The 27,113-nt window shown below is 39.0% G+C and overlaps 4 protein-coding genes across 6 annotated transcripts; 3 read left to right on the top strand and 1 right to left on the bottom strand.

Moving 5' to 3' along the window:
* Window positions 1-250: 250 nt before the first annotated feature.
* On the top strand, window positions 251-1,728 carry LOC148351729 (coxsackievirus and adenovirus receptor homolog). Its single transcript, XM_088354230.1, has 2 exons — window positions 251-358; window positions 524-1,728. Exon 2 carries the CDS (start codon window positions 541-543, stop codon window positions 1,237-1,239), a length of 699 nt encoding a protein of 232 aa, XP_088210356.1. The 5' UTR covers window positions 251-358; window positions 524-540; the 3' UTR covers window positions 1,240-1,728.
* A 2,842-nt stretch (window positions 1,729-4,570) lies between these two features.
* Window positions 4,571-12,301, top strand: LOC148351728 (uncharacterized). Its single transcript, XM_088353905.1, has 12 exons — window positions 4,571-4,748; window positions 4,823-5,099; window positions 6,821-6,940; window positions 7,005-7,118; window positions 7,240-7,390; window positions 7,457-7,582; window positions 10,133-10,320; window positions 10,398-10,594; window positions 10,666-10,757; window positions 10,841-10,895; window positions 11,570-11,667; window positions 11,793-12,301. Exons 1-12 carry the CDS (start codon window positions 4,687-4,689, stop codon window positions 11,996-11,998), a joined length of 1,686 nt encoding a protein of 561 aa, XP_088210031.1. The 5' UTR covers window positions 4,571-4,686; the 3' UTR covers window positions 11,999-12,301.
* gstz1 (glutathione S-transferase zeta 1) lies at window positions 12,259-14,690 on the bottom strand. 2 transcript variants are annotated; one of them, XM_088353908.1, is made up of 9 exons: window positions 14,526-14,690; window positions 14,160-14,211; window positions 13,732-13,799; window positions 13,284-13,364; window positions 13,101-13,226; window positions 12,939-13,014; window positions 12,814-12,866; window positions 12,697-12,746; window positions 12,259-12,521 (listed from the first exon to the last, which is right to left on the bottom strand). In XM_088353908.1, the coding sequence occupies exons 1-9, from the start codon at window positions 14,553-14,555 to the stop codon at window positions 12,395-12,397; spliced, it is 663 nt and encodes a 220-aa protein (XP_088210034.1). In that variant the 5' UTR covers window positions 14,556-14,690; the 3' UTR covers window positions 12,259-12,394. The 2 variants fall into 2 exon arrangements, with proteins under 2 accessions (XP_088210034.1, XP_088210035.1); XM_088353909.1 differs by lacking the exon at window positions 14,526-14,690 and adding an exon at window positions 14,300-14,436.
* On the top strand, window positions 12,773-26,457 carry aldh6a1 (aldehyde dehydrogenase 6 family, member A1). Of its 2 annotated transcripts, XM_088353906.1 has the most exons (12): window positions 12,773-14,989; window positions 15,231-15,275; window positions 15,355-15,429; window positions 15,920-16,081; window positions 16,150-16,228; window positions 18,153-18,455; window positions 20,210-20,331; window positions 22,239-22,428; window positions 22,979-23,160; window positions 24,455-24,634; window positions 25,195-25,293; window positions 25,367-26,455. In XM_088353906.1, the coding sequence occupies exons 1-12, from the start codon at window positions 14,951-14,953 to the stop codon at window positions 25,469-25,471; spliced, it is 1,581 nt and encodes a 526-aa protein (XP_088210032.1). In that variant the 5' UTR covers window positions 12,773-14,950; the 3' UTR covers window positions 25,472-26,455. The 2 variants fall into 2 exon arrangements, with proteins under 2 accessions (XP_088210032.1, XP_088210033.1); XM_088353907.1 differs by lacking the exon at window positions 12,773-14,989 and having other exon boundaries at window positions 15,839-16,081; window positions 25,367-26,457.
* Window positions 26,458-27,113: the final 656 nt, after the last annotated feature.

The following is a 27,113-nucleotide window of genomic DNA, read 5'->3' as shown; positions in this document are numbered from 1 at the left end:
TCACTCAACATCATTGAAATAAAAACACTGAGTCACCGCTTTGCAGGCATTTTAGTCAACATGCAATGTGTGAAAATAGTTTTTGGTCAAAAGACTCTGCGGACCCATTTATTTTTCTGGACGCTCAGACATTTTAATCTGTCACGGCCACATAAAATGATGCGACGAGCCACAATCAGCCCATGAGCCATGAGTTTGACACATGTGCTTTAGTGTCTTTGAAGTCTTTGTCTTCCCCAACTATGAAGGTACTGAATGTGCTTTACTGTTAACTTTGTCAACACAAATTTCTTCAATCTCGCGATTGCTGTAGTTGGGGTGAAACTTCCTTCCGAACTTCTTCAGAGAGTCTGAGCAGGTAAAAATGACAATTTCTTTAGTCAAATGAAAGGATTTTATTGTTTTCACACCTTAAAAACCAAAGTTGTTGATGTCGAGCCTGTTTACAATTGAGTGCATCGATAAATTGTCTATATTTTGTAAGACAAGGAAAGCTGTAAAAATTAACGTTTGTATTTTTTAGTGTGCAGAACTTAAAAGATGAAGTGGCATGTCATTTGGCCTCAAATCCTCCTGGGAGTCATTTTACATAGAGGTCAGCTTCATGCTCTGGAAATCCACATGGACAAGACCAGCTACATTGCAGCTAGGGCGTCGGATGTCATGCTGGCCTGCAAGTATCACCACATCCCGGACAGTCCGCAGCACATCGAAATCGAGTGGAGCATCATGCCTGCGGATGAGAACATCATCTGGTTTACTGGTGGAAAACTGTATCCGGCTCAATACAAACCATTACAGGGAAGGGTCCACTTCTCTACACCCGATTACCAAAACGGAGACGCCTCTATTATCATTAGTGACGTACGCATGGAAGACGCCGGCGTGTACCGCTGTCTTGTGAAGAAACTACCTGAATTGGACATGAAGAGTGTGAAACTGACGGTACGGGAACCGCCCAAACAATCGACCAAAGAGCAGGCGAAAACACCCTCTGAATGGTCGCCCAAAAAGTCCATTGAAGGGTCACCCAAACAGGCAGCCGAAGTGTTAAATGAACAGTCAGTTAAAGAACACGAAAAGCAGTCTGCCGAAGAGTCCGCCAACGAACCCTGCGTGGTGGCCGCTGTGGTTGTTGGAGTCATGCTTACCATTATCGCCATACTCGCTGGGGTTTCCATGGCTATCTTCAGGTACAAATGCAAGAAGACAATAATAGTCGGGAATGTTTATGAATAACGTTATTTTTTCTCCATAGACCACCAACTTTTGGAGTTGCATTTCTGTGGTATTTTTTCCATTTTAAATAACAAAATTTGTTTTGATAAGTTTTAAGTATAGAGACAGACAAATTGTCTTTGAAGCTTGTTTAGCTTGTCTTTGATGTTTATTTTTATATATTTTTACTTTGGTTGAATAAAATCTTGAAAATTAAGAGACAAGAGTTTTTGTCAAGAAGCAGATATCATCCACACTTATGTTAAAGTGTTCATAAAATCATCTAATGTCTTGTTTTCTTCATTATCAAATGCCTGGCACCAATGAAAGCGTATCAGAAATACTCAAAAAGACTACAATGTTCATGTAAGAATTCAAGTGATTTGGTTTAAAAAACAAACATATATGTGGATTATCGAATCATACATGTATCAACAGCTATAGTTTTATGTGCGTGGTTTGTAAACCATACAATTTTTTATTCACATATTAAACACACAAATGAATACATATATGGGTCCTCAAATCAATGCATTTACGGGTACAAATCGTCTTTTTTGGGATACGCCATTTTGAAAGCAATCTTACTCTAATATTAAAGCCCTTTTTGAATATAAGAAAACAGTGTTAGATAATTGTAGCCCCCGAAATGAGAAAAAAAAAGTTACAGCCCTATTTCATTTTTTGGGACATAAAAGGTATAAGACACATTGAATAATAATTATTTATGATTCTGATACATAATGATGTGTACAATACATTCAATCACATTTAATCCAGGTCAAATCTGTATTGTATATTTATTATATTAGATGCCATAATGAGTGTGAGGCTTTTCTCAAAGCATTTAGTCAAAATGTTTTACTTTGAAGATGACATTTTTCGTATTGAATTGTCTTTGTTGTCACTGATATCAACATTGTTAAGCATTGTATGCAACAAGATTGGACATTTAATAAAGACATCAAAGAGAAAAATGATAAAACACTGTCAGGATAAAGGCAAAAAAAAACCTTTACAACATAAAGCTTAGAGACTGGTCTGTGTTAAACTCTTAAACCAAATATGTGATTTATGAGATATTGAAAGGGACAGTAAGCATAATCTAGCAGCTCCTATTAGTAATAAATATGCATTCATAAAAAGAACAATATTGATTTAAACAATAAGCCATATAAATGTGCACTTTTAAAAATACTCATAAGTCAAGTATTGTGTATTGATATTACATCCACGAGCATCACCTCAAGGGACCTGACATCATTGTACGCTATCTTGCCACAAAACGGTACCCGAAAACCAAAACACAAAAGATTTGGTAAACATATTGAAAAGAAACATACGGTGAGGTTTGGTCAATTAGAGCAGCGCGGCGACGCAGTGGTTAGCGCGTGTGCGGCACAGTTCTGAGGTCATGCGATCGAACCTTCCTTTGTGGAGTTTGCATGTTCTCCCTTGCTTGTGTGAGTTTCCTCCGGGCCCATTCCAAAAACATGCATGTCAGGTGAATTGGCCGGTCCAAATTGTCCCTAGGTGTGGATGAGCGAGTAATTTGTCTGTCTCTGTGTCCCCTGCCCCCTACCCACAGATAGCTGGGAAGGGCTCCAGCACCCTCCGTAGTTTGTCTTATTCCTAAGTGCTTTTAGCACTCGTTTTCGGTTGCCTGAAACAATATAGCGCCATTTAGTGGTCAAATAACACACACTGTCCTTTTAAATATTCCTAGAAAAATATAAGTAGTTAAACAAGTAAATTAATCCTCTATTCAAAAAAAATATCCAGTTTGTGCATTTTTAGTTTTATTTTTCTTGATTTGAATTTTAAAATATAACAAATAGAATTAACTAAAAAAACATGATTCTTCAAAGAATCAAAATTGTCTAATATCCATCCATCCATCCATTATCTGCACCGCTTATCCTCAGCAGGGTCGTGGGGGTGCTGGAGCCCATCCCAGCTATCTTCGGGCAGTAGGCAGGGGACACCCTGAACTGGTTGCCAGCCAGTCGCAGGGCACACAGAGACAGACAATTCCCTCGCTCATTCACAACTAGGGACAATTTGGACCGGCCAATTAACCTGACATGCATGTTTTCGGAATATGGGAAGAAACCGGAGTGCCGGGAGGAAACCCACGCAAGCACAGAGAGAACATGCAAACTCCACACAGGAGGTTCGATCTCATGACCTCAGAACTGTGCCGCACACGCGCTAACCACTGCATCGCCGTGCTTGTCTAATATATATGTATATATATATAGTTTCCAGAAGGCAGCACGGCGGCACAGTGGTTAGCGCTTGTGCGGCAAAGTTCATGTCATGGGAACCTGTCGTGGGTTCAAATCCAGCTCCAGACTTCCTGTGCGGAGATTGTATGTTCTCCCCGTGCTTGCGTGGGTTTCCTCCGGTTACTCCCACGTTCCGAAAACATACATTCCAGGTGAATTGGCCGGTCCAAATTGTTCCTAGGTGTGAATGAGCGAATGAGTTGTCTGTCCCTGTGTGCCCTGCGATTGGCTGGCAACCTGTTCAGGGTGTCCCCTGCCCACTGATGATTGCTGGGATAGGCTCCAGCACCCTCGTGACCCTACTGAGGATAAGCGGTGTAGCTAATGAGATGAGATGAGATAATTTCCAGAGTATCAAATATATCCACCCATCCATCCATTATCTGCACCGCTTATCCTCAGTGGGGTCGCAGGGCGGGGCTGAAGCCCATCCCAGCTATCTTCGGGCAGTAAGCAGGGGACACCCTGAACTGGTTGCCGGCCAATCAAATATATTTATCGGAAATAAGCGTGAGCTAATGCTACTAGTAATAATCTTGAGCCAAGGCACATTTCATAAAATCTAAATGTACACCATGTGAAAATGTTTAAAAATGAATTCCTGGTATCAATTTTATGTTTTTATTAAAACTTAAACAATCATGTTGCCTAAAATGACAGTATATTTTTTTCCTTTCCTTTGCTCAGGTTAATATATAGTTCTGTGCCTTTGTATTTTGCTATTTTTTCCTCTTATTTTTCTCGAAAAAAAAAAAAAAAAACTTAAAAATTATAAATAAAAACCTGCTATTTAAAGAATTCGTTTTTTTCTACTTTTTAAGGAAAATAAGGACGTAATAAAAGAAATCAGCAAAATTAGGTGCAATAGATTTACTGAATGATTTATTTATTTTTATCACACAAAATACATTTTTAATTGTATTTTTCTGTAATTAACCAGGAGTAGATAGTTAATCTACAAAAAAAAAAAACAATAATATTTTATTTTGGTTAAAAAAAACACTGGTTCAATGTACAGGTATATGATGTTTGTCAAGGCTTCAGATAACAGGTGCGGCATTTTCGCTACTTCCGCGTTATCAACCAATCAGAGTTATCGACGGATATCTGACCCTTTAACGAGCCGCGAACCAATTAAGCTAACAAAATCGCGTTTTTGGGGTTTTTAATATCATAAATTATGGGGATTCTCAATTTTTACGTCCTCTGGTCCCTGCGTGACTCACCAAGGCAGTTTATTAGGTAAGTAAAAGTTTACATTTTACCCCCGTGACCTCTCTGTGGAAATCTGTGTTTCATATATGGCTGCCGTACAGCAAATCCAACCGAAAATGCTTCAACGTCCACATTCCGCTGCCTTTGCCCAAACATTTGGTGATTTTCGGCCTCGGCGACTGGGGCGGAGAAGAGACTACTGTCTCCGCAGAGGTCGTGGTCGGCTCGGGAGCACTTCCCCAAAACATCGGCACGCTGACTTCTCAAGTCCGGTGTTTGACGTTCGAGGGCGTCTGGAACGCCGACATCTTGGAGGTGGCGGCGAAAATGAGCAGAAGAGGAGTTTATGGCAAGATTTTGCTCACAGTTTGTGGACAGGTACAGTTCTCATTTCTTTTCATCAGGGATTTAAATATCACGTTTTCCCTGACCCATATCGATCTTGAGTTGTCATCAAAACCGCTGTCACCGATTCCAATGGGTGTGTGGGGTTCTCCCTTAACCACTAGGGTCGTAGAGGCTTCACTTCCTGTGGTGTGTCTCAAGCAAGTACAACTGGATGGCGCCCATCCCTCTCCAGGCCAACAAATGTTTCCACCAGGTTTTAAACCTGGGACCTGGACCTGGGTTAGGCAAATGTGCTAACCACTGCATTATGGAAACACCCAATACCAATAGTACATTATAATCATTTCTATCCTAAAAGACTGATATTTTCTAAATTATTCTCCTATCTCAGATGGAACAACATTTCGCCCTCCGAATGTTGGTTTATGTCAGGGATATAACTAGGGCAGCAACTAACGACTAGTCGGAGTATTAAAATAATTAGTATTAAAAAATCGAACAATTATTCTTTTTTTTTTTCTTAATTAAATCAACTTCATGCTAAAAATGATGTGGCAAACGAAAAACTGGTTCAATAACAAATATGTATACTGATTCATACATACAACACCCTATTTAAAAGCAACTCATAGATCTGACAGCAAGCGCTAAGCCACCCCGACCATTGTTACGGTATCCACGTATCACAAGCAGAGCAAATACAGCGTCTGAAACAACAGCAAGCGGTTCTTCAGTTGATATTCCTGATAGCCGTATAAATCCTTCCGGATTATATAAATTTCTCAAAAGTCGGTAGAAAACGGTCCCAATTATTATTTGCTGAGTTATAATTAAACAAAGACGCTAACCTTGTAAGGGTGCATGCAAAATGTTGGCAATCTATGAGGAAGTCAGAAACCCCGTACTGACTATACACAGAAATAGATTCAGAAATGTGAGAGATAATGGTATGTGTATGATATACAATGAGTGATTCAGTATATCAAATTTATGAAACAAGTGTTGGAATTTCCACATGTTCCTCGCTGGAGACTCGGAACAAATGGAAATCAGTTTCATAAATTTTATATACTGGATCAAGAATCTCATTCATCCCATTATTTACAAGTTTTACTTTAAATACAAAACACCACCTTCACTTGTGATTTGTTTTGGTCATATACTAACGAGGGCGTAGTAGTATACTCAAAGAAAGTGCAACTTAAGCGGCAGCAGTAACTTACTAACATCACTCTGTAGACCCCTCCGTAGACCGTGGATATCGATCTAATATCCAACCCGACCAATCGTTCTGGACACCTTTCATCTACATTACAAGTGCCCTAGACAAATGGTCCAACCATTTTGATACAAAACACTGTACGAGCGTGTGGCTCATACAGTGCGTGAACCGTCTGTGATACAAAGATGGCCAAATTAAATCGACAGCTACGGGCTGTCGTCTGCCCCGCACAAGATAGGCTGAAAATGAACACTTGGCTCTATGAATTGAGCACAGAGCTACATCAAATTTACTAGAAAATTACAAAGACCTATGACTCGCAAGCCATTTTCAGAACCCGTCTTCTGGCTACTCGGGTGTTCTTAGGGGGCTACCTGGTGATTGTGGGCACCGTGTTAGAGACCCCTGATGTCTGTTTTGAAGAATAATTATATGATAGGAGCTAAATATGCAGCTGAATGCTGGGTTAGGGAAAATAGTTTTATTTTACCTCAGTTTTATTAAATAATGTCATGTCTTCCTTGTACAGTTCCAAGACAGCCTTTTAAGCAGCAGTACTCCATTGGCACAAAAGAAATGGTGCTCCCCTGCACAACAAAGCATTGCAGATCTCTCATGCTCTTCACAAAACAGTGTTGCAGAGGACACGGTAAGAAGACTCGAATGGTGATCGTTCTCGTGTCCCGCTTATTCACTGGCATCTTTCTTGGCAGGCGACCCTCAACTCTTCACAGTTGACTGACAGTGTTTGCTCTGGTGCTATCCAGGTTCATAAAGTTGATACTAGCACTTCAGCCATGGAAAGTAAACCTTCTCTTTGTCCAAAGGTAAAATGCACAGTATGTCTTAGTAAAAATGTGCTTTTGGATTGGTATAAAGTACCATCTACAATCATCAAAAATATATGAAAATATTGAGAGGATGTATATTTGTGGCATCGTTTGCAAGGATGAGACCGTCAGGCACACTTTAAACAGGCGGAGAGGCATTTTTAGATGGAACTCGGAGGATTCAGATTTGACTCCTAAAAAAATGAAGCTGTCCAAGATGAACAGCCAGGGAGAAATGACCGCCAAAGTTGAGATGAATGATGGAGAAGGTCTGCGACAAAACTTAAAATGATCTCTAAAAACGTTGCTTTTAACTTTTGATGGATATGCTTTAGTTTCAGTCCGCCCATCAAAGCGATGGAACCACTCAATGTGGCTCAGAGATCCTGACACCGCCATACTTGTTGGTGGAGAAACGGATCACAACTCATGCAAGGACTTTCTCTGGAAGCTGGAGTTAGGTGGGTCATTTTTTGGGGTCAATTATGTAGGAGAGACCTCAAACTAGTTTTGTCCCTAGCATCTGAAATTTTCGAATGAGCCTTAACTGTACATAAGGGGAGCGCCGATTACAATTTTACAGCTGTACTTAAAGTCCAATCTGCTGATCTCTATTATTAAGATTGTTTTTTAATACAATGCAACACACATCCTCCTCTATTTTTATCTTTAAAACATTGACCAATATCTGCAAAGTGAATGGTTATATTTCTGGCACATTTAAGTACTTATCATTGAGGAGACTCCATCAGTCTGAAACGAACCTTTGGCCATTTTAAAATTGCAATTCTTCACTAACAACACGCTCAACATTGTTTTGCTCCAATCACCCATCTGTGAGAATACAAGCACAAACTTAAACTCCCCCCCGCTACTAATAGCTTGGTGCATACGTCTGTACGTACAATTGTGGGAACACTAAACTGTTCATTTTCTCAGCCAGGCTTCCAGTATACAAGTGAAGATCATTTGAAAAAAATATTTTTACACGTCAACATCTGAAACATAACTGAGAAAAAGCTTTTCCTTTGAATATTTTAAAGTTGCGACTGGGTATTGCTGTTTGAGAGTGTCGCACAAATAGCCGTGGGTCTTTTGCCTGCGAGAGTTGTAGGCTTTTTTTGGTGAACATGGTGTTCTACTTTCTGATGAGAAAAATCTCCAGTAATAAGTTATTTTATAAGAAAGGGCTTTGCCATTGTATTAAAGGTAAAATATAATCATATGCTATTGTTATAGTGTTATCATTTGAGAAAGTACTTCTAATCAAAGAATATTCAACCCGTAAAGGAGCAGTGAGAATTACTTGAAGCCCCCTAGTGGCGAAAAAAACTTAATTCATAAAAAAACTCCAATATTGATTTAAATAATCAAACATATGTGAAGTATTATATGTGCATTTAAAACAAATACCTCTAGGTTGAGAAATTAGCATGTATTTTACATAACATGAGCCGCACCTACAAGGACCTCACATAATTGTTTGTCTTCCTGCTGGTAGATGTACCCAAAAACCCCAAACACTGGGCAACCAAAAATTGAAGTACAATGGTGTGTTTCCATCACTTTGACTTTTAGTTTTTATTCTTGTGCTTTTTAGCGCCCTTTTTTTGTTGCAATATACAAGGGGTTGGGCACCTTTTTGACCAAAAGAGCCGTCATGGCAAATATTTATTTTTTAAGAAGGAGCCATACCATATATCTTTAGACAAAATTCAGCAAAAACACGAAACCCACCCTCCAGACAAATGCTAATTTTTCAGCTCATTTTACTTCTCTGGGTGGCGTTAAGATTTTATAAAATAAAAATGCCTGAGCATGTGTTCCATATCAACAAATACACCACATTAAACTTGTTTCCCTCAGACAGGCACATTTTTCTTCATAAATAACGGTTTCAAAACAAGGAGCAAGCAGTTTTTGGGTAAATATGTCACAAAAAATGCAAACAAAGTGTCTCAACAGTGAAACATATATTACTTATTGTGCCCTTTATATATTGGACTGAACAATGCGTCACATAAGAGTATCTTTGGCTATGCAGGCACCAAAATCGACATTGAGTTTACCAGATTTGGAATGCTTCAGAGGGATTTGCCCAGACAGCTTTTTATTACCAAACCATATGTACTTATGAAAAGAGCCATATACAGTATGGCTTGTAAAACCATAGGTTCCTGAACTACACCAAACAGTAAGATCTAGTGGTCAAATAATAAACACGGCCTATTTAAAAACAAGTGAAAATTGTATTGTTTAAGCAGAAAAAATAGTGCCTTAAACAGACCAATGAAAAGTAAAATATGATTGGTGGAAAATATCAGCCTATTTCAAAGGGGTGGGCTAATCCAAATTCTGGAAATCGGGCTCGATTGACGGTCTGGAACCCTACTTTATACAATCGTGTTAATGTATCTAGGGCTCACAGAATATTCAATAGACTTAACACAACATTACTGACAGGCAGTAAAGACATGATCATTTATGGCCTGTATTGTGGTTATACATTTATAAAGAAATTGAAGAGCTTCTATTTTCAGTTTTCGTAAAAAAACGTAGACATTTCCAAAAGGATTAAAAAAAGAAAAAATTGGAAAAAAAAATTTAAACTAGATTCCTGACACACAGTGTAGTATGTGCATTTTTGCATAGCCACTTTTACAGTACATTGTGCCCATAGACGCTGTTGATGGGAGTTCAAGATGGTAAAAGTTTTTTTGCTTTGATAAACCTGTAGCACCTGCCCTTCATTCTGTGCATGTACTGCTTTCCTACGTTGTTGCCAGTCTCTAACCATCAAAACACCAAGCCAGGGTAAGAAGCTCTATCATCGTTGAAAGATTAAGAGCCAGAGGCAGCATCTGGTGAGGATGCCTCTGGGCGCTTCCAGAGTGACTCCTCATGAAGGATGTGTGATTGACTGCAATTATTTTTTTGGCTTTGCTATGACATGCTATGTTGAATGCGATTAGGAAATTCAGTCTACCTATACATCCTCTTTCCTCAAACAGATAATGATTTCTGGTATCCAGTGAGCTCTTCGGCATCCGCACATGCTCCTCCTTGCTCCAAAAGACACTCGGCGACTTACGACACCGAATCAAAGGCCGTGTTTGTTTACGGTGGCCAAAGGGAAGGTCAGAACTCCAGCGAGTTGTACATCCTTGATACTCTCACTTGGAAGTGGGAGCTTGTCACTGTGGGTTTCATCTCATGTTTCCTCATGATGAGTGTTAATCATTTTGAAAAGAAATCTTGTGATTTGATTCCTGTTAGGCTAAGGGGAATGTTCCCACCTTGGCATATCACGCTGCTGCTTTTTATAAGAAGGAACTTTTCGTATTTGGAGGGGTTCAGCCAAGCCAGTCTTCTGAAGAAAAGTCGTGCAGTAATGCCCTGTACATCTTCAACCCAGAATTTCAACTGTGGTACAAGCCAATAGTCGATGGAATTAAACCACTGCCTCGTTTTGGGTCCGTGTCCACTGTCATGTAATTATTGTTCTTATAATGTCGACTTATTGATTTCTTTTTCACTTGCAAAGTCACTCGATCACACTTTTGTCACAAAAGTTGATCATATTTGGCGGTCAGAACACTGCCACTTATCTAAATGACCTCCACATCCTTGACCTGGGTAAGATGGATTGTTTGAACAATATTTTGTGGTGAACTTTGCACTGATGTAGGTTTTTTTCCCCTCCCTTTTCCTGGGCAAAGGTTTTATGGAGTACACAGCTGTGAAGTGTGAGAACATGCCCCCACTGCCTCGAGGGTGAGTGCTACACTCGATGACCCAGAGAAATTGTATTTCTGTATACATGAAATGCAGTCATTTCACATTTTGAGATGCTTTTCATCTGCTATCAAGTGTTTTGGAATACTGTACACTCGTATTTATTGTGGGGGGTTACGTTCCAAAAAGAATCCTTTATAAATATGTGTTTTAACTATTATTATACATTTAAATACTGCATATAAAACAAAAGAACAAACTTTTTTTACAGGCCAACACATTCATTTTACAAGTTCACTGTACCTTTTTAATCATTTTTCTCTTTTACCAATAGTACCTACTCTCTTAGGAACTGATTTATCAGAATGCGGAACACAATGCATGATGAAAATCCGTGAAGCAGCGAGATTGAAAAGAAAACCTCTCAATAGCAAGGGGATAACTGCGTATTTTTATTTTACATATCTTGTTTAAATATTTTTGAACTCACATCTGTTCAACTCAAATGTGTGTGTGTTGCTGCTTGCAAAAACCAATTATCACCTCCATGGTGTCACTCACAAGCTACACCAAGGACATTTTTTATTAAATCCAATAAATGCACGCTTTTGAGGCTTTAATGAGTTGGAAAGGGAAATTGTATGGTCATTTCCCTCCTAAATTATCTAGAGAACAAAAGAAAAAAACAAAAAAATGTTTTGTCTGCACAACAGTTTTCATGCTGCCCTCCCAGTGTCCGACAACAGGATTTTGGTTAGTGGGGGCTGCAGCGCAATTGGAGCATTGCAAGATGTGCATGTCTTCAATATTAGTAAGTGCACTACATTTACAGATTGTTTTAAGGATAAAATCAGATCAAATTTGAAATTATGCAACTTCATTCACACTGCATTATAGTTTTGAAATGCAAATTTACTGTTTCAAATTCCCTATCAGATACCAACCTGTGGAGTTCAGTGTCATCGTTTGAGTTTAGTCTGAAGCCTCGTGCCGGACACTCCATGATACACTTGAGCTCTTATACACAGAACCAGGATGAACCTGGAAATGTCCATTGCACACTGCTTGTGTTTGGTGGCTCTGACTGCTCTGGCACTTTCTACAATGACATAGTTAAGTGTACAGTGGAGATTCCTCTTTAAGAAATTTTTGTTTTTAACCTAGTAAAGACCCTGAAGTACTTTTTCAAAACATGCTCAAGTAATGTAAAGGTCTTTATTTTACACTATTTTAGAAATCCAGGTCACTTTTATCTCAATGTGTTATCGTTACCCATACTTCCTCAAGGTGGCAGCCAAAATCCTACAAATTGTGGGAAGTCACTTTGCGTAGAAAATCAGTAATTTGCACTTTAGCCCAATTTTCAAATGGACTTGGTAGAAATAGCACTAAAATGCTGATCTTGGCTGTTGGATGATTTTTAATAAATTCTTATGTTCTTTCAATTTGTTTTGAATTATGACCGTATAAAGTGATTACGTATGTTGAAAGAATTTTATTTAAAGGTACACAAAAAGTGTGGCAGCATGGCATTTCCTCTATGCTCGCAGCTCAACAGGCGTGTCTGGCTGGCATGATGGATGGCTCACTCTGAAAGCTTCAATCTTCGCTAAGGTTTGATTTAGCCTTTGGATCGTTGGATACAAACTCATGTCCAATTTAAACCTGCAGCAGACAGTCAACAAATTAGCAGGCTTAAAAATCTCGAATTGTGATCAAAGGGTTGTGTCCATTTTCTTTTAAATGTGAACAAAATGAATGTACCGGTAATGGGGAAACCTTTCAATTGGAATATATATATAAAAAAAAAAAAAGCAATTTCCAGTAGGTCATAATGTACCTTTCTGCATTGTAGACTTGAGGCACCAGACAGATGTCAGCCATCGATATCTAAAAGATAAAAAGACACCCTCAAAATGTTGTACTCTTCATTATTATTCCGTTTGAAAGTTCTTACCTCGTCACCTACACAATATTTCCCTGCCGTTTGCTTAAGCAGAGGCTCAAGCGCTGGACGAAGCAAATATGCTTGTGATTAATATTCATGTGACTAGCTGCTGTGGTCTGATGTCGGAAACTGACCTTCAAAACCTCGATTAAGAAAATATTGCGCCCACTGCACCTTCTCTGCTCCAATCTTTTGAAGCACGTGTAGATTCTGAACCGGCCAACAGAGGATGCAGTCCAAAAGCATTGTTAAGTCAGCATTTTTTCTGAATCCGTGTGAGCTGATTAAAGGCTTACCTGCAGAGGTTGTATCCCAGAGGCAATAAGATCACTTATCATTCTAACCTGTGCCCTTTTTTGAGGGTTGGAGGGCAAGAGACGTGGTTCGGGCCTTGTTTCATCAATGTAATGGATTATTGCCAACTGTGTTAGGAAAAAACATCATATTAAGGGTTATGGGAATTTGGGGGGTAAGCTTACCGACTGAGAAAGGGTGATGCCATCAATTTCAACTGCTGGTACTTGCTGCATTGGGTTTACGGTCTTGTACTCCTCTGTGAGCTGGAGAATGCATATCTCTAGATTAATACGTATCTCTATTTTTTACGATTTTTGATCATTTCAACATATATATGCGAATAAAAAAAATCTTTTTTTTTTTTTTTTATAAAGCCCAAGTGGGCAAGACAAGAGTGGCTCTTTTGGATTGTCTCGGTCACTGGTTGCAGACAACGTCATCGTGAATTGCAATATTGTCGTAGTATTCTACATGGTATGTTTTACTGTGAGTAAATAATAGGGTCAATGTTGTTTTTGTCAGATTTATTATGACCTAATAAGGGGAGGTGCTATCATTATTAAGGGGATTAATTGGCTGAGGTTGTTGGGTATGAAAACGTCTTTTTTAATCATCTGAGAAATATTGTACCTGCTTGCCTCCATCTTTGATCAGATTGACTGGTACCTGGTCATATTCCATTCCTTTCAGGGCCAAAGCTGATACACAGAAAGGTGTAATCAAAGTATTTGGTTTTAATCATAAAATTACCCAAAAACGACACACATATATGGATTCTGACTTACCCTTAACTCGATAAAACCAATTATGTTTGAAATACACCAGGGGTGGTCAACCTGGTCCCTGAAAGCCGCATGTCTTGCATGCTATTGTAGTTTCTTTTGTCGAACTTCGGTGATGCAAACTTTCATCTTATTTGCAAGCTGTATGGGAGCTTGATGATGATCGAAGTGTTTAGAGTCACTTGTCTCGGAGCAGAGAAACTCCTCAAAACATGCAGGACATACGGCTCTCGAAGACTGGGTTGCTCTCTCCTGAAACGATTTAAAGTAACCTACCAATGCGCACCCGCCAGGAGCAAGAGCTTCTGAAGTATCCATGCAGGACAGGCTGTTTGAAAACAGAAGTACATTGCACTATTAGAAATCAAAGATCTCGATTATCTCTCGTCGTTTTTTTCCCATTTCATTACATTCACCTTGGTTTGCTCAGACATTTCTTCTCACTCAAAGTTATCTGACTGCAAAAAAACTACTGAGTTGACTAAGATCGCATCTTCAAACAACCAATAGGATGTGCTTCTCACAATCCTCCTACCTACTCTCTGGTCCATGACTAAGCAATTTTGGGGTAGCATCTGCTTTGCGTTATTACTCATGAGCAAACATTGAACAAGCAAACTGGGAAATTCCTAAGTACAGTACCTGTGTTAGGAGAACACAAGAGAACCGCATAGCCAGGGAAGGGTTAGTGTTTTACTTGGGTGAATTTAGCTGATTGGTATGGAACCTGACATCCAACAAAAACTTTTATTTAAATCACAAAAGCAACGTTATGTCTCTTAATTTCACCAATACAGGAAGTGTTTTGTTAGTGGATTGGTCACTCTTTTTTTTGTGGGCGGGATTCTAGAAATCCCCCGCCTGCTATTGGACCGAATCACACAACATTAACCAACCTTTTCCGAGCTTTCTTATTATTGTTCAGTGCACACCAATGGCTAGCGTTACGTTTGCGTAAGCCCCGCCCATGAAGAAGTACTACTTGAAAGTGGAAACCGCGCGGTCGTCAAAAGGGCATCCTCACTACTCACCTGGGACGTTAACTCACCTGGACGTAAATCTTAACCATGGCCTCCTTACCTCTGAGATCTTCTCTTAAGTCAAATGTAAGTTCGTAAAATGGGAAAGGTGATTATTTTACTTAGTGTTATCTGTAACAGGTCATTGGGGCTTAGACTTGTCTTAGACACACTTGTATGATTCCAAATATATATATATATATATATTTTTTTTTTTTCATGTTTGGATGACTGATTAGAATCTTGGAACAACCATATGGGTATTTGTCCTTTCCCTAAAACATAATGCTCACGTTATTTATTCATTGTGTGTGTTTTTTAAAAACAGTTCCTACTCAAAACTGGCCGCATGTGCTACTCCTCAATGGTTCAGGTGCCACTGTTCAGTTTATGAATTTTCAAAGTCAATATAAAAGCGTGTTGAATGACTCCTTTGTTTTTTCCTCCCACAGCCCACCACTAAACTGTTCATTGACGGGAAATTTATCGAATCCACCGCATCAGAATGGATCGATATCCACAATCCAGTAAGTATTCCTTCACAGTATATCATACCTGTCAACCTCAGCTAATTGCTCCCCGTTATTGAAACGAAAAAAACAATAAACCTCACAAACAACGCGGCACCTAACTCACAGCAAGAAAGACTATGATGAATAAAAAACTAAATTTATAACAAGTTTATTTTATTCAGCAAATGAACATTATTTCAGCATATTTCTTAAACGTTCCCCTTCTTGAACAAATTTAGTGTTGCTTGTTATACATAGCAGTGTATTTAAAAATAAATTGGTATACAAGGGTACACTATTTGAAATGATCAAAAACGTTTAAAATACAGGGGAAACGTGTAAGTTGACAGGCATGGAATATCATAATCAGTTTCTCAACGCTTCCCTTCAGTACATGAAAGCTTTCATGGCATATTTTGTTTAGGTGCCACGAGTGTGTTATACTTCAAAGGCCTCCTGGTGACTTTAAGTCTTAAAATATTCATGCAGTTAATCTGCACTGCAGGCGACCAATGAGGTGATCTCCCGTGTACCAAAGACCACGCAGCAGGAGATGTCTGCAGCCGTCGAATCCTGCGCCAAGGCCTTCCGCTCTTGGTCTGAGACCTCAATCCTAGCCCGGCAGCAGGTTTTTCTGCGTTATCAACAGCTCATCAAAGACAGCATTGTAAGGCTAATAAACTTGATCATGTATTCTGGGGATAACGCTGATTAGATGGGATTCTTGTGTTTTAGAAAGAACTTGCCAAGTCCATCACAGTTGAACAAGGGAAGACCCTTGCAGATGCAGAAGGGGATGTGTTCAGAGGATTGCGTAAGTGACCGGCTTCTGTCCTTAAAGCTTACGGTTACACAAATGGTTAATGAGTTATGTCTGCCGCTCTGAACAAAGGGCGCTTGTCTGCGTTTGACCTTTCAGTCAAAAAATACAACATTTTTGAGTGGTCTCAGATATAAGTATAATTGGTGCCAGAGAGAGTAGAGTAGGAAAGCATTAAGTTTATTCAGTTCTCATTATTTCAAAGTAGATAAAAGTGACCTAAAAATAATTTTAAATATTGTTCAAGACAGAATTTAATGCAGGGATGGGGACATTTTATGAGTCAAAATTCGGTAGAAGGGCAGAACTAAGGGGGAAAACGTGATTTGATACAGCCTTGAATCCCATACCTCGGCTATACACTGGGGAAAAAAAACCTATTCAATTTTTCTCATATAGATTTATGAATAAAGATCACATCATCAAATTAGTTTTAAAACACTGACAATGAAAGCAAATTAAAATATTAATTATTATTTGCATTGAAACACTGAGTTCTAAAGATTCTAAAATACACAATAAAAGTGCCTAATGCGGAAAAATGCCTCATAAAAATTATATTATGGGGAAGGGACACTGGGACAAGATTGACACCATTAATTTTGCAGTACATGCCTTTTCTAAGTCAAGTCATGCTTATTTGTATAGCCCTTAATCACAAAAAGTCTCAAAGGGCTGCACAGATTATTGCTAACCACAGACTATTATTACAGACTATTATTGCACCATCCTCTGATCTAAAACCTACATGAGGGCAAGGAAAAACTCAAAAACTTCAACATGAGGAAAATGAAGAAACTTTGAGAAGGGACAGCACATGAGGTAATCCCCCTCCCAGGATGACCAGGCTGCAATGGATGTTGCAATAACAGATGATACACAGATATTGTAAACATAAAATATAGGTTATTCATATGCTATAGAATAGAAGTGTGTTTTAAGCCTAGACTTAAACTGTTCCACTGAGGTTGCAGGTCGAATGTCGGGGGGGAAGAGCATTCCATAGGACTGGGGCATATAATATAATTCTTGTAATTTTACCATTTGCGTTTGGCAGGCTAGATTAAAAAGGGAAAACGAGCCTATCATTGATTTAAAGGTACACTGTAATATTTGACCACCAGATGTCACTCTAGTCTTGCTACCGAAAATGAGTGCTACAAAGCACAAGGAAGACCACAAACCACGGTAACTCAACGCGATCAAACCGCACCATTTTGCGTTTTTTTTGCCCAACCTTTCACAAGGTTTTTAGTAATTAGGGGCACCCTTAGCAGCACGATGGCAGACAATTATGTCAGTTCCCTCTATGTAAGGGTCCATCCATCCATCCATTATCTGCACCGCTTATCCTCCGTAGGGTCGCGGGGGTGCTGGAACCCGTCCCAGCTATCTTCGGGCAGTGGGCAGGGGACACCCTGAACTGGTTGCCAGCCAATGGCAGGGCACACAGGGCCAGACAACTCGTTGCTCATTCACACCTAGGGACAATTTGGACCGGCCAATTCAACTGAAATGCATGTTTTTTTGGAATGTGGGAAGAAACCGGAGTGCCCGGAGGAAACCCACGCAAGCACGGGGAGAACATACAAACTCCTCACAGGAAGACCGGTAGCTGGATATGAACCCATGACCTCAGAACTGTGCCGCACACGCGCAAACCACTGCCCCGTCGTGTTATGTAGATAAACGCAAACGTTTTGACGTAAGAGTACTTTTAAAAAAAAAAAGCATATTTAAATAATGGCTCATGTATTTTTGTTTTGTATTCAAATTATATATAAATGTTTTGGGTCTTTTTTGCCACAAGATGTGCAAATTAATACACAATGTCCCTTTAAAATGATACAAACACACTATTTTAGCAGGCTAACATGAGCTGAATTAATTGCAACAAATTTCATCTTTATGTTCTCAGAGGTCGTAGAACACGCGTGCAGCATCACCTCCCTAATGCTTGGTGAAACTCTGCCTTCCATCACCAAGGACATGGACACATTTACGTACCGCCTGCCCCTAGGCGTATGTGCCGGAATCGCCCCCTTTAATTTCCCTGCCATGATCCCGCTTTGGATGTTCCCTATGGGGATGGTGTGCGGCAACACGTACCTTCTTAAACCTTCGGAGAGGGTGCCAACGTGCGCCATGCTTCTGGCCAAGCTTCTGCAGGACGCTGGCGCTCCTGATGGGACCCTCAACATCATACATGGGCAACATGATGGTAAGAGTTTGGAGCGGCGATAAATAATAGGGGTAGGCACTTAAGCTTCTGCCTTAGCCCACTGGCCCCTGGCACATGTTTTATTATGCACGGTAATTGTATTCTAAGGTGTTCTTGTGTAAATATTTTTAATTTTTTTTAAAATGTTAATAAGTGGTTAATATTGTTTTTGTACTGTGCCAAGATAAAAAGCCACGAGAATTGTTTAATAACTATGGCCAGTGATGACCAGTGTGCACTCACCAAATTATGTTTAGGTGGTCTAAAAAGGAAATAAAAACAAGCATGTGGAAATGTAGCAAATTCTAATTACATTTTAAAAAAACAAAGTCGTATATAATGTCAGTTGTTCAATTTGGCCTCTAAGTGGCAGTGGTGTATAGTGCATTAATGTTGTAAATTCTACAACACATTTTGGATTAGAATAGAAGAGTTGCGATAAGAGCAGGACAGAATTTGTTTTTGTTTTTTACTCGTGGGTGCCATCTCCTGGTTTTTGTCAACATTGAAGCTGGAGTCCGCTCGTTCATGATACTAGTGTATGTACGTGCATTTCTTGGATGCGCACGAATAATTTTATTTTTTATGTTTTGGGGTTTGTATTGGCATTTTGTCTTTCCTTAAAGCAGGCCTCTTCTTTCACTATTTCCATGTTACACTAACAAATAGAAAAAAACCCTGCAGGAGACTATAATGACGTCACTCTCAAGTCACATATTATAAATATTTAACTTTCACTGTTTTAAGAATGCCTGAAACAATGCACCCCACCTTTAAGATGTATTAAATTAACCAACTTTACACTTATTTGTAATAATTTGTTCTTTTGATGAGTTTTACCTAACCCGTGGGTATTTTTTTTTTTTTAATTTATTCCCAGCGTTTTCACTTTCAAAGTACATGCTAACTTCGCATTCAAATAGGCTGCAACTCGTATAAGTGCAAGGCTAGCGGTGTTTTTAAATCTTGGTTTCATATTTAAATTTAATAGTTGATATTATTTTTTTTGTCTTCTGCTTTTAACATTTAACCCCAGACGTTATTAAAAGGACAGCGTGTATTAGCTCCTCCTAGTAGTAAATAAAACTCCCTCATTGAAAAACAAACAATATTGATTTGAATAATAATCAGAAATACATAAACTATCACATGAATGTGCATGAATAAAATAACTCGTACGTTTAGAAATTTTAATTTATTCCACAAAATATATGTCCCGCCTTAAGGGTTAACATCTGTCTATCTTGCTGCTACAGCTACACAAAAACAAAACAAAGAACCTTGTGATAGGCTGGGCAAAAGAAAAATGAATGCTGTTGCTGTATGGTCACTTTTAATATCCATAGTTTGTATTCTTCCATGATCTTTTAAATGTCATTGTTCAGTTAGACTACACATCTGTGGCACTAAATGATCAGAATTAAACATGAGAACTGTGGTCCTTATTGATGGCCATCACTGACTGCAGGAAAAAAATGTTATGTTCCAGGCTTTTTGTAAATGATGGTGCATTCGTGGCATTATGAAATTTGTAAATGTCCAGGTCGCCTATGCAAATACACCCGGCCTTGGTTATGAAAGTGATTTATTCAGTAGTACATGAATGCTTGCACTTTCTCTAGTTGACTGGATGGCACAGGATTAGGATCCCAAAATAATCAGTGATAGTCACAATATGACTCGTTCTTATTACTTTTGTCTTTTGAATGTTTGGTGTCAATGTGTCAAGTTTATTTGCAATCTTCCTACTACAGCTGTGAATTTTATTTGCGATCATCCGACCATCAAGGCCATCAGCTTCGTTGGCTCCAATCAGGCGGGCGAGTACATCTATGAGAGGGGCTCCAAAAATGGCAAGAGGGTGCAATCCAACATGGTGAATTGCTAATGCTTTACGCATACATGTCAAGTTTTCAAAGTGAACGCTAGGTGGCAGCCTTGTATAACACATTCGTCTGATGGGTTGCAAGATTCTAAATGCAAGTCACGATAAGAAGTGTTTCCATTAAGAATGCGGCGATGATCATAAATACCGTATTTCCCGCTCTATAAGACATACACTAAAAATATAGTATTTTGTGATCTATATTTTTCATACATAAGGCACACTGGACTACAAAGTGCATGTAATCACAACTACAGTAAGAGCTAGAGTTGCACAAAAAACAGCATAATACGTTTAAATTAAAATATAATAAATACAAATAATTTATTTCATAGAACATGAATTAGCATTATGGCGTTTGATTTCACAACTTAAATGAATTTTTGCATCAAACAATTGACATGTTAACCACGTGAGGGGACTTGAAAACCACTCTGGTTTTCGGTTTGCCTTATACTGTAGTCCGTCAAGTAGAAGTGGCCAATTTACAGCATGATTGTGTGTCCAACAAAAACACAAAAGTAAGGCAATGCACAGAAGAATTTGCAAACATTTTTGCATCAAAGGCCCCAAAAAACTGTAAAGTTTTACTCTCACGTTTTTATATGACAAAGCTTGAAGTTTACTTTGGAAAAATAATGTTAATATGGACCCCTTTTTCTTTAAAGGGCTTTTGATTATTGCAAGCTACTGTAACCTGGTTACCGGTAGTTTGAACTCCCTTGGGTTGGGTACTGTTAGCAAACAGTAATGACAAATACATTGTAGTAAATTAAAAATGTAAGTCATTCAATAATATAGAGCAGGAGGCCAGAAATTGTCCTAAAAATGTTGATTTCCCCCAAAATCAATTTCTTAACATCCCAATTTTGATTTCCCAGCATCCCAAAGAATGCATTTGACTGAGAGTGTGTTATCATTTATTTTCCCCTATCAACTTTACTGTACAGGAATTAAAAACATTTTTTTTTGCCCTCAGGACAAATTATTCCAAGTAGATCACATCTTTCAAGTTGGTAAAGCCCTGTTTCTTCTTGACATTGCTTCATGAAAAATACCTCATTTGAATGGTAAAACATAGAAGATATTGAATGTGTATATATATAAATATATATATATTTACATTTTCTGACCCAAGAACCAGTTTACCAATCATATTATGATTAAACTAGTTATATTGTCTACAAACACAATAATTTCCTTTCATTAGTTTTGCAAATACGCTCTAGACCAACGGTGGGCAAATTTATTTAAAAATGTTTGACAGTTTGATCAAATCATTTGTATCTCCCGATTTCGTCTCGATCAGATACCTCATGCATGAGGATAAGAGATTAGTACTTTTCAAATGTTTTAATGAATAAATACCTATGGGGACGTTTGTACGTGCATGTTATATTAAATGAAATATTTTAGTGTGCCATTTACTCAAATTAGTTTTGAAACCCTCAGAATTGAAGCAAAGTATCTTTAGCCCTATTTATAGCACTAAATAATACGATACGCATTAAAAAACTCGAAATGCAACATAACTAGATTCAGAAAGGATTTTTCTTGACTGAAATTTGAAAAAATATACCAATAACAAAATAAGTATAAAAAGATTTGGAAAATGTGACAATATAAATACACACAACAATACCTTAATTTAAAAAGGACTGTTACAATTGCCTTCATGATGGTAGAGGGAATTCAAACTTTAAGTTTATAGTGAAAAGGGGCCACTAAACAGGTGGTGTTCAGATGTTACAACTTTAGTTTTTGTGGGAAAAAAGTCATAAAAACAAGGACACTAGTTGTGGGCAAAGACTGGCACAGAAACTGTTCATTTGTTCAGTTCTGCCATGTGTGCTTTAACATCTAGTACATCTGAAAAATCATCTTTTATGGACTTGTAGGGAGCAAAGAACCACGGTGTGGTGATGCCTGATGCCAACAAGGAGAATACTCTGAACCAGCTGGTGGGGGCTGCATTTGGGGCGGCCGGTCAGCGCTGCATGGCCCTGTCCACGGCCATTCTTGTGGGCGAGGCTCGCCATTGGCTACCCGAGCTCGTGGAGCGTGCTGGAGGGCTGCGCGTTAACGCAGGTACCCACAGAGTTCGATCTGAAGGCCTTTTCACCGAGAGTAAATACTATAAATCTAGAGCTGTATGCACCAATTTAAGGAGGAAACGAAATGAACTAATTCACATTAATTTAATACATAAAAAAAAAATCAGCAGGGATATGTGTAGTACAGCAAAGTAACACAGTGTGCTGCAATGAAGACGCCCATTTGCTGCCAATCTCAACAGCCGCAGGAGTCAATATTGATCAAATTGTTTTTGATAGGCGCTATCGATTCCCTCGCAACAATTAGTTTTGCAAAAAAAAAAAAAAAGAATAAGCCGCATCATTTTGAAAGCTGCATTGTTTAAAATGAAGCAGCTTGTAGCCCGGAATTCACGGCATGTTAAAAAACAAAGAGGAATAGTTTCACCAATATGACGCACAGGAAACCCTCATGTGCAATTTCTGAGGGAGTTCCTCGAGCTGCTATGCTGTTAAATGGCGAAGGTTTGGGAAGTTGGCACCACATCACGCGAGCGCCGGCTTACGTGTAACAGAATAACCACTTGTTTCTGGGGCCTCTACAGGAGACCAACCTGGTGCAGACGTGGGGCCCCTGATCTCTCCACAGGCCAAACAGAGAGTGTGTAGTCTGATCCAGAGTGCCAAGGACGAAGGCGCTGAAGTGCTCCTGGACGGGCGGAGCGTTCAAGTAAAAGGCTACGAGAATGGAAACTTTGTGGGGCCGACCATCATTGGCAATGTCGCGGTATGTGTTTTAATTGGTGATGTGCAGTCAGGAAATTGAACTGTGACTGGAGATGGCTGGGATGGGCTTCAGCACCCTCAACAATCTATTAAGGATACGAGGTGCAGAAAATGGTTGGATGGTTGTTTGAGTGTTAAAGTGCCTTCTCATTTAACCTCAGTTTTGCAATCTTCTTTTTCAAAATTGCAGAATTATAAATAACGAATATTATAAATACAATTGCTATGTAACGTGTTGCTGTGCTGAGGAGATGCAGAGTGAGGCATGCTAATTCTCTTGCATCAGGGCACAGGGCGATAGTGCGGGTAAGGATTTTGATTTGAGGCACACCCTAGCCCCAAGCAATAAAATTGGTGACAGTATTCGCAAGCTAACAGCAAATTAAGCCATCCAGTTCTTTTTTCTTCTTCTCATTGCAACGATTTTTTTTTTTTTAAATGGAGTGGCAAATAGACTGCATTTAAAAACTTAAGGTTATACCTTTTTCTATACGACTTATATTGCTTTCTTGCTCTGTCAATCAAATGATGACTGATATGTAGGGTCATGTACAGTGATACCTTTACATATGAGATGAATTTTGTCCACGGAAAGTGCTCTTATTTCGAGCGATACGAAATAACTGAAAATGAATCTATCCGTAGCCGGCCTTCCAAAATCATGCATGTTAACCCTAAATAGCTTTACAGTCATGTATTGATTATTTTGAGACAAGGCCTAAAACACATTGTTGTACGAGTTCAAAAACATTTTTCGCTCATTTACCTTTAGTTTGTAGGTCATTGTCTTGTCTTTCAGCTTTGGTCTTAAAATGAAAGTCAACCCAGATTGTTTTTCCCAACATTATAAATATCTAACAAAATGTGGATAGGTGGTTCCCTTTACCACTAAGGTTGTAGGGGCACCATTTTCTGTGGTGTGTCTTGGGCAAGTACAGCTTGGTAGCGACCATCCCTCCCCAGGCCAACAATGTATGCAAAGTGTAATATGTATCAAATATATGACCGTACTAGTTTAAGACAGTATTTTGTTTATAGAAAATAAGGAAAAAAAATGTGGCCTTCTCTGGGGCGGGTTTTTGAACTTGTACAAAAATGTGTTTTAGGCCTTGTCTCAAAATAATCAATACATGATTTCCTTGGCAGGCTTTAAGGGACCACATTGACTAAGTTTTGGTTCTCACCCTTACAGTAATTGAAAAAATAAATGGTGCCTGTTGACCTTAGGATCAAGCCAGATGAATGAAAAAAATCCCACCCACTATTATTTCATAAGTACCTGTTGCTTTCCACAGCCTCAGATGAAGTGCTACACCGAAGAGATTTTCGGTCCCGTTCTGGTCGTCCTAGAGGCTGACACTCTGGATGACGCTATCCATTTGGTCAACAACAATCCCTATGGCAACGGCACCGCCATTTTCACTTCCAACGGCGCCACAGCTCGCAAATACACTCACGAGGTGGACGTGGGCCAGGTGAGTGTAGAAATTGTTTTCCAGCACATTGCATCATTGTAGAGTTGCAGTTTTTTCAATTGGGGAACACCTCTTACAAATATAATTATTTTCCATGTGGAGTAAAACTGTTTGCCCCTGACCAAAATCCCAACTTGTGTATAGAAGGTGGCGGGACTCCGAGGTTTTTGTCTAACTACGGCCAGGCGTCACAGTGTTTGTTTGCTGGTGGAGCCCTGTCGTGTTTGCTGTTCTCATGTCGGGGAATGCTCTGCGGCCCATATTCTCCTCTTCTCCCCAGAAAACATTTTGACCTCCAGTATCTTTGCCAAAAATGCTTTCCAAGCCTATTTGTGCCTTCTGGAACATTCTAACCAACCGTGCCATGTCTCTTACACTTGTAACAAGGACAACCTCCCTCCTTCCCGCTCACTGTGTTTACAAAACTGCAAATTTAAGCCGCAAGATATCTTTATGCTGGTGCTTGGCCTTGCAATTAAGGCCCAGCGGGGATTTTTATAAACCTCCCAAACATGGAATTGTCAGTAAGAGGATTTTTTTTAATTCTTTTTTTTGTGCAGGTCGGAGTCAACGTTCCTATTCCCGTTCCCTTGCCTATGTTCTCCTTCACTGGATCAAGAGGATCTTTTAGGGGTGACATGAACTTTTACGGGAAACAAGTAAGCAAATATTCTTCCAGATACTGGACTCACTTTTCAAGACAAAACCACTCTCGATACACTGTGTTTCTAGGGTATCCAATTCTATACACAAATCAAGACCGTCACTTCCCAGTGGAAAGCTGAGGACGCCACCCTCAAGAGTCCTGCTGTTACCATGCCAACAATGGGACGCTAGCTTACCCTGCAGGAAACATCTGAAAACGATTAAAACTGCTCTGTGACCTTATTGTACCTAATAAACTGTGGCCGTTGTATTCTTTCTCAACAAAATCAGGCACATTGTAAACAAATTGACTCCTGTTTGTTTTGACTACCTAAATAACATCTAATAGAATTGTCACAAAAATATTGGGACACCTGTATATAATTTGAGAACAGTGACCTACACACGTTTTAAAATTTGCAAGTAAGTGAATTAAATATATTTCACATAAAAGGTGCATGCATTTGTAAAAGCTAAAGTTTCATAAAATGTCAACAAAAATGTATAACATAAACCTAAAATCTGGTTCCCCGCTAAAATAAGTATTCATAATTGGTTACCATAGTTAATTACAAATTTGTAGTTTCATTTTAATTTACCATATTTGAATTGTCTATTGAAATAACAATATAGTGAACATTATTTACAACGAGATTAGAGATTGAACTACTTTCCCGTCTAGGTGCTCCTAATAGTCCAGAAAATAGGGGTAAAGTCATAACTCAAACATAAGTTCTTGAAAACATTTAGTTTATACCATTTTCATAAAACCCAATTCTTCCTAAGGTGGCATGCTATGGGGGATGGTTAGAAATGCCAACTTGGAAAGTTTCCTAATGGGTAACTGCAGCATGACGCGATGAAAGATTCAAGAAAAGGACCGACAGGAGGTAAACTTCGTATACTAATGCAAAGAACATCCCGGATCGCAATTGGCAGTGATACAAAGATCTAATTGAAATGAATAAAAATAAATCTGGATCCAGAAGATGCTATATATTTATTTGAAGTTAAGCCTAACAAACATGCATCCAGATCACTTTATGTGGTGAAACCATTTGACAAAGTATAATAAATTTAACAGTTTCTTTAAATGTGTGTTTATAATGCTCCTATTTGTATCTAAATGTGTGTCACTGAGTCAAAAGCACAATAAAAGGTCAAATATACATCGGTACTGTGGTCCCTCTAATACGAGATACGTTCCAGGATAGAGCTTGTATCTAAATTTCTCTGATCTCAAACTCTTTGAATCCTCAAGAAATAACTGAAAACCAATGAATCCATTCCAGGCCCCCCAAAAGTTAACCAACCCCTTAGCGTTTTGTCAGAATGCAGACGTTGCATGCTGGTTGACCTCTCTCAGTGCAACCACACGCTGCGTAAAGAAGCACTACAGTACTGTTTGTACTCGGAAAAAGGTGCACAATACAAAATCTAACTTACAGCAATTTCCGGATATTTTTTGACATCCCGAAAAAAATGTATCTACCGTTTTTCGTAGCTCGAATGTTCGTAAGTAGGGGTGTGTCTGTATTGAGAAAACGGACATGACCTACTTTGGCTTCAAAACTTCAGTCAGAAGAGACCGACTCAAATAATGAACGACTGATAGGTTAGCTAATGAAATTCCTATCATTTATGCATATTTACTCTGTGTATTCATATCAGAGGCAAAAATAAACATGCATAATAACTATAAACTCATCATTAGGGTCCCCCAATGGTAGTCTGGAGATCTCGTGACTTGGATTTTCTCTCGTTTGTCGGGCACAAATGACCTCCTGTATATCTGTGGTTTGTAACTGTGGAGCCGTGCACACGTGCATAATCT

The sequence above is a fragment of the Urocampus carinirostris genome, chromosome 15, assembly GCF_059441175.1.
Source record: "Urocampus carinirostris isolate Australia breed hairy pipefish chromosome 15, RoL_Ucar_1.0, whole genome shotgun sequence".
Taxonomy (NCBI): domain Eukaryota; kingdom Metazoa; phylum Chordata; class Actinopteri; order Syngnathiformes; family Syngnathidae; genus Urocampus; species Urocampus carinirostris.
Note: the sequence above shows the minus strand (reverse complement) of the source record. Positions and strands in the feature narration are given on the sequence as shown.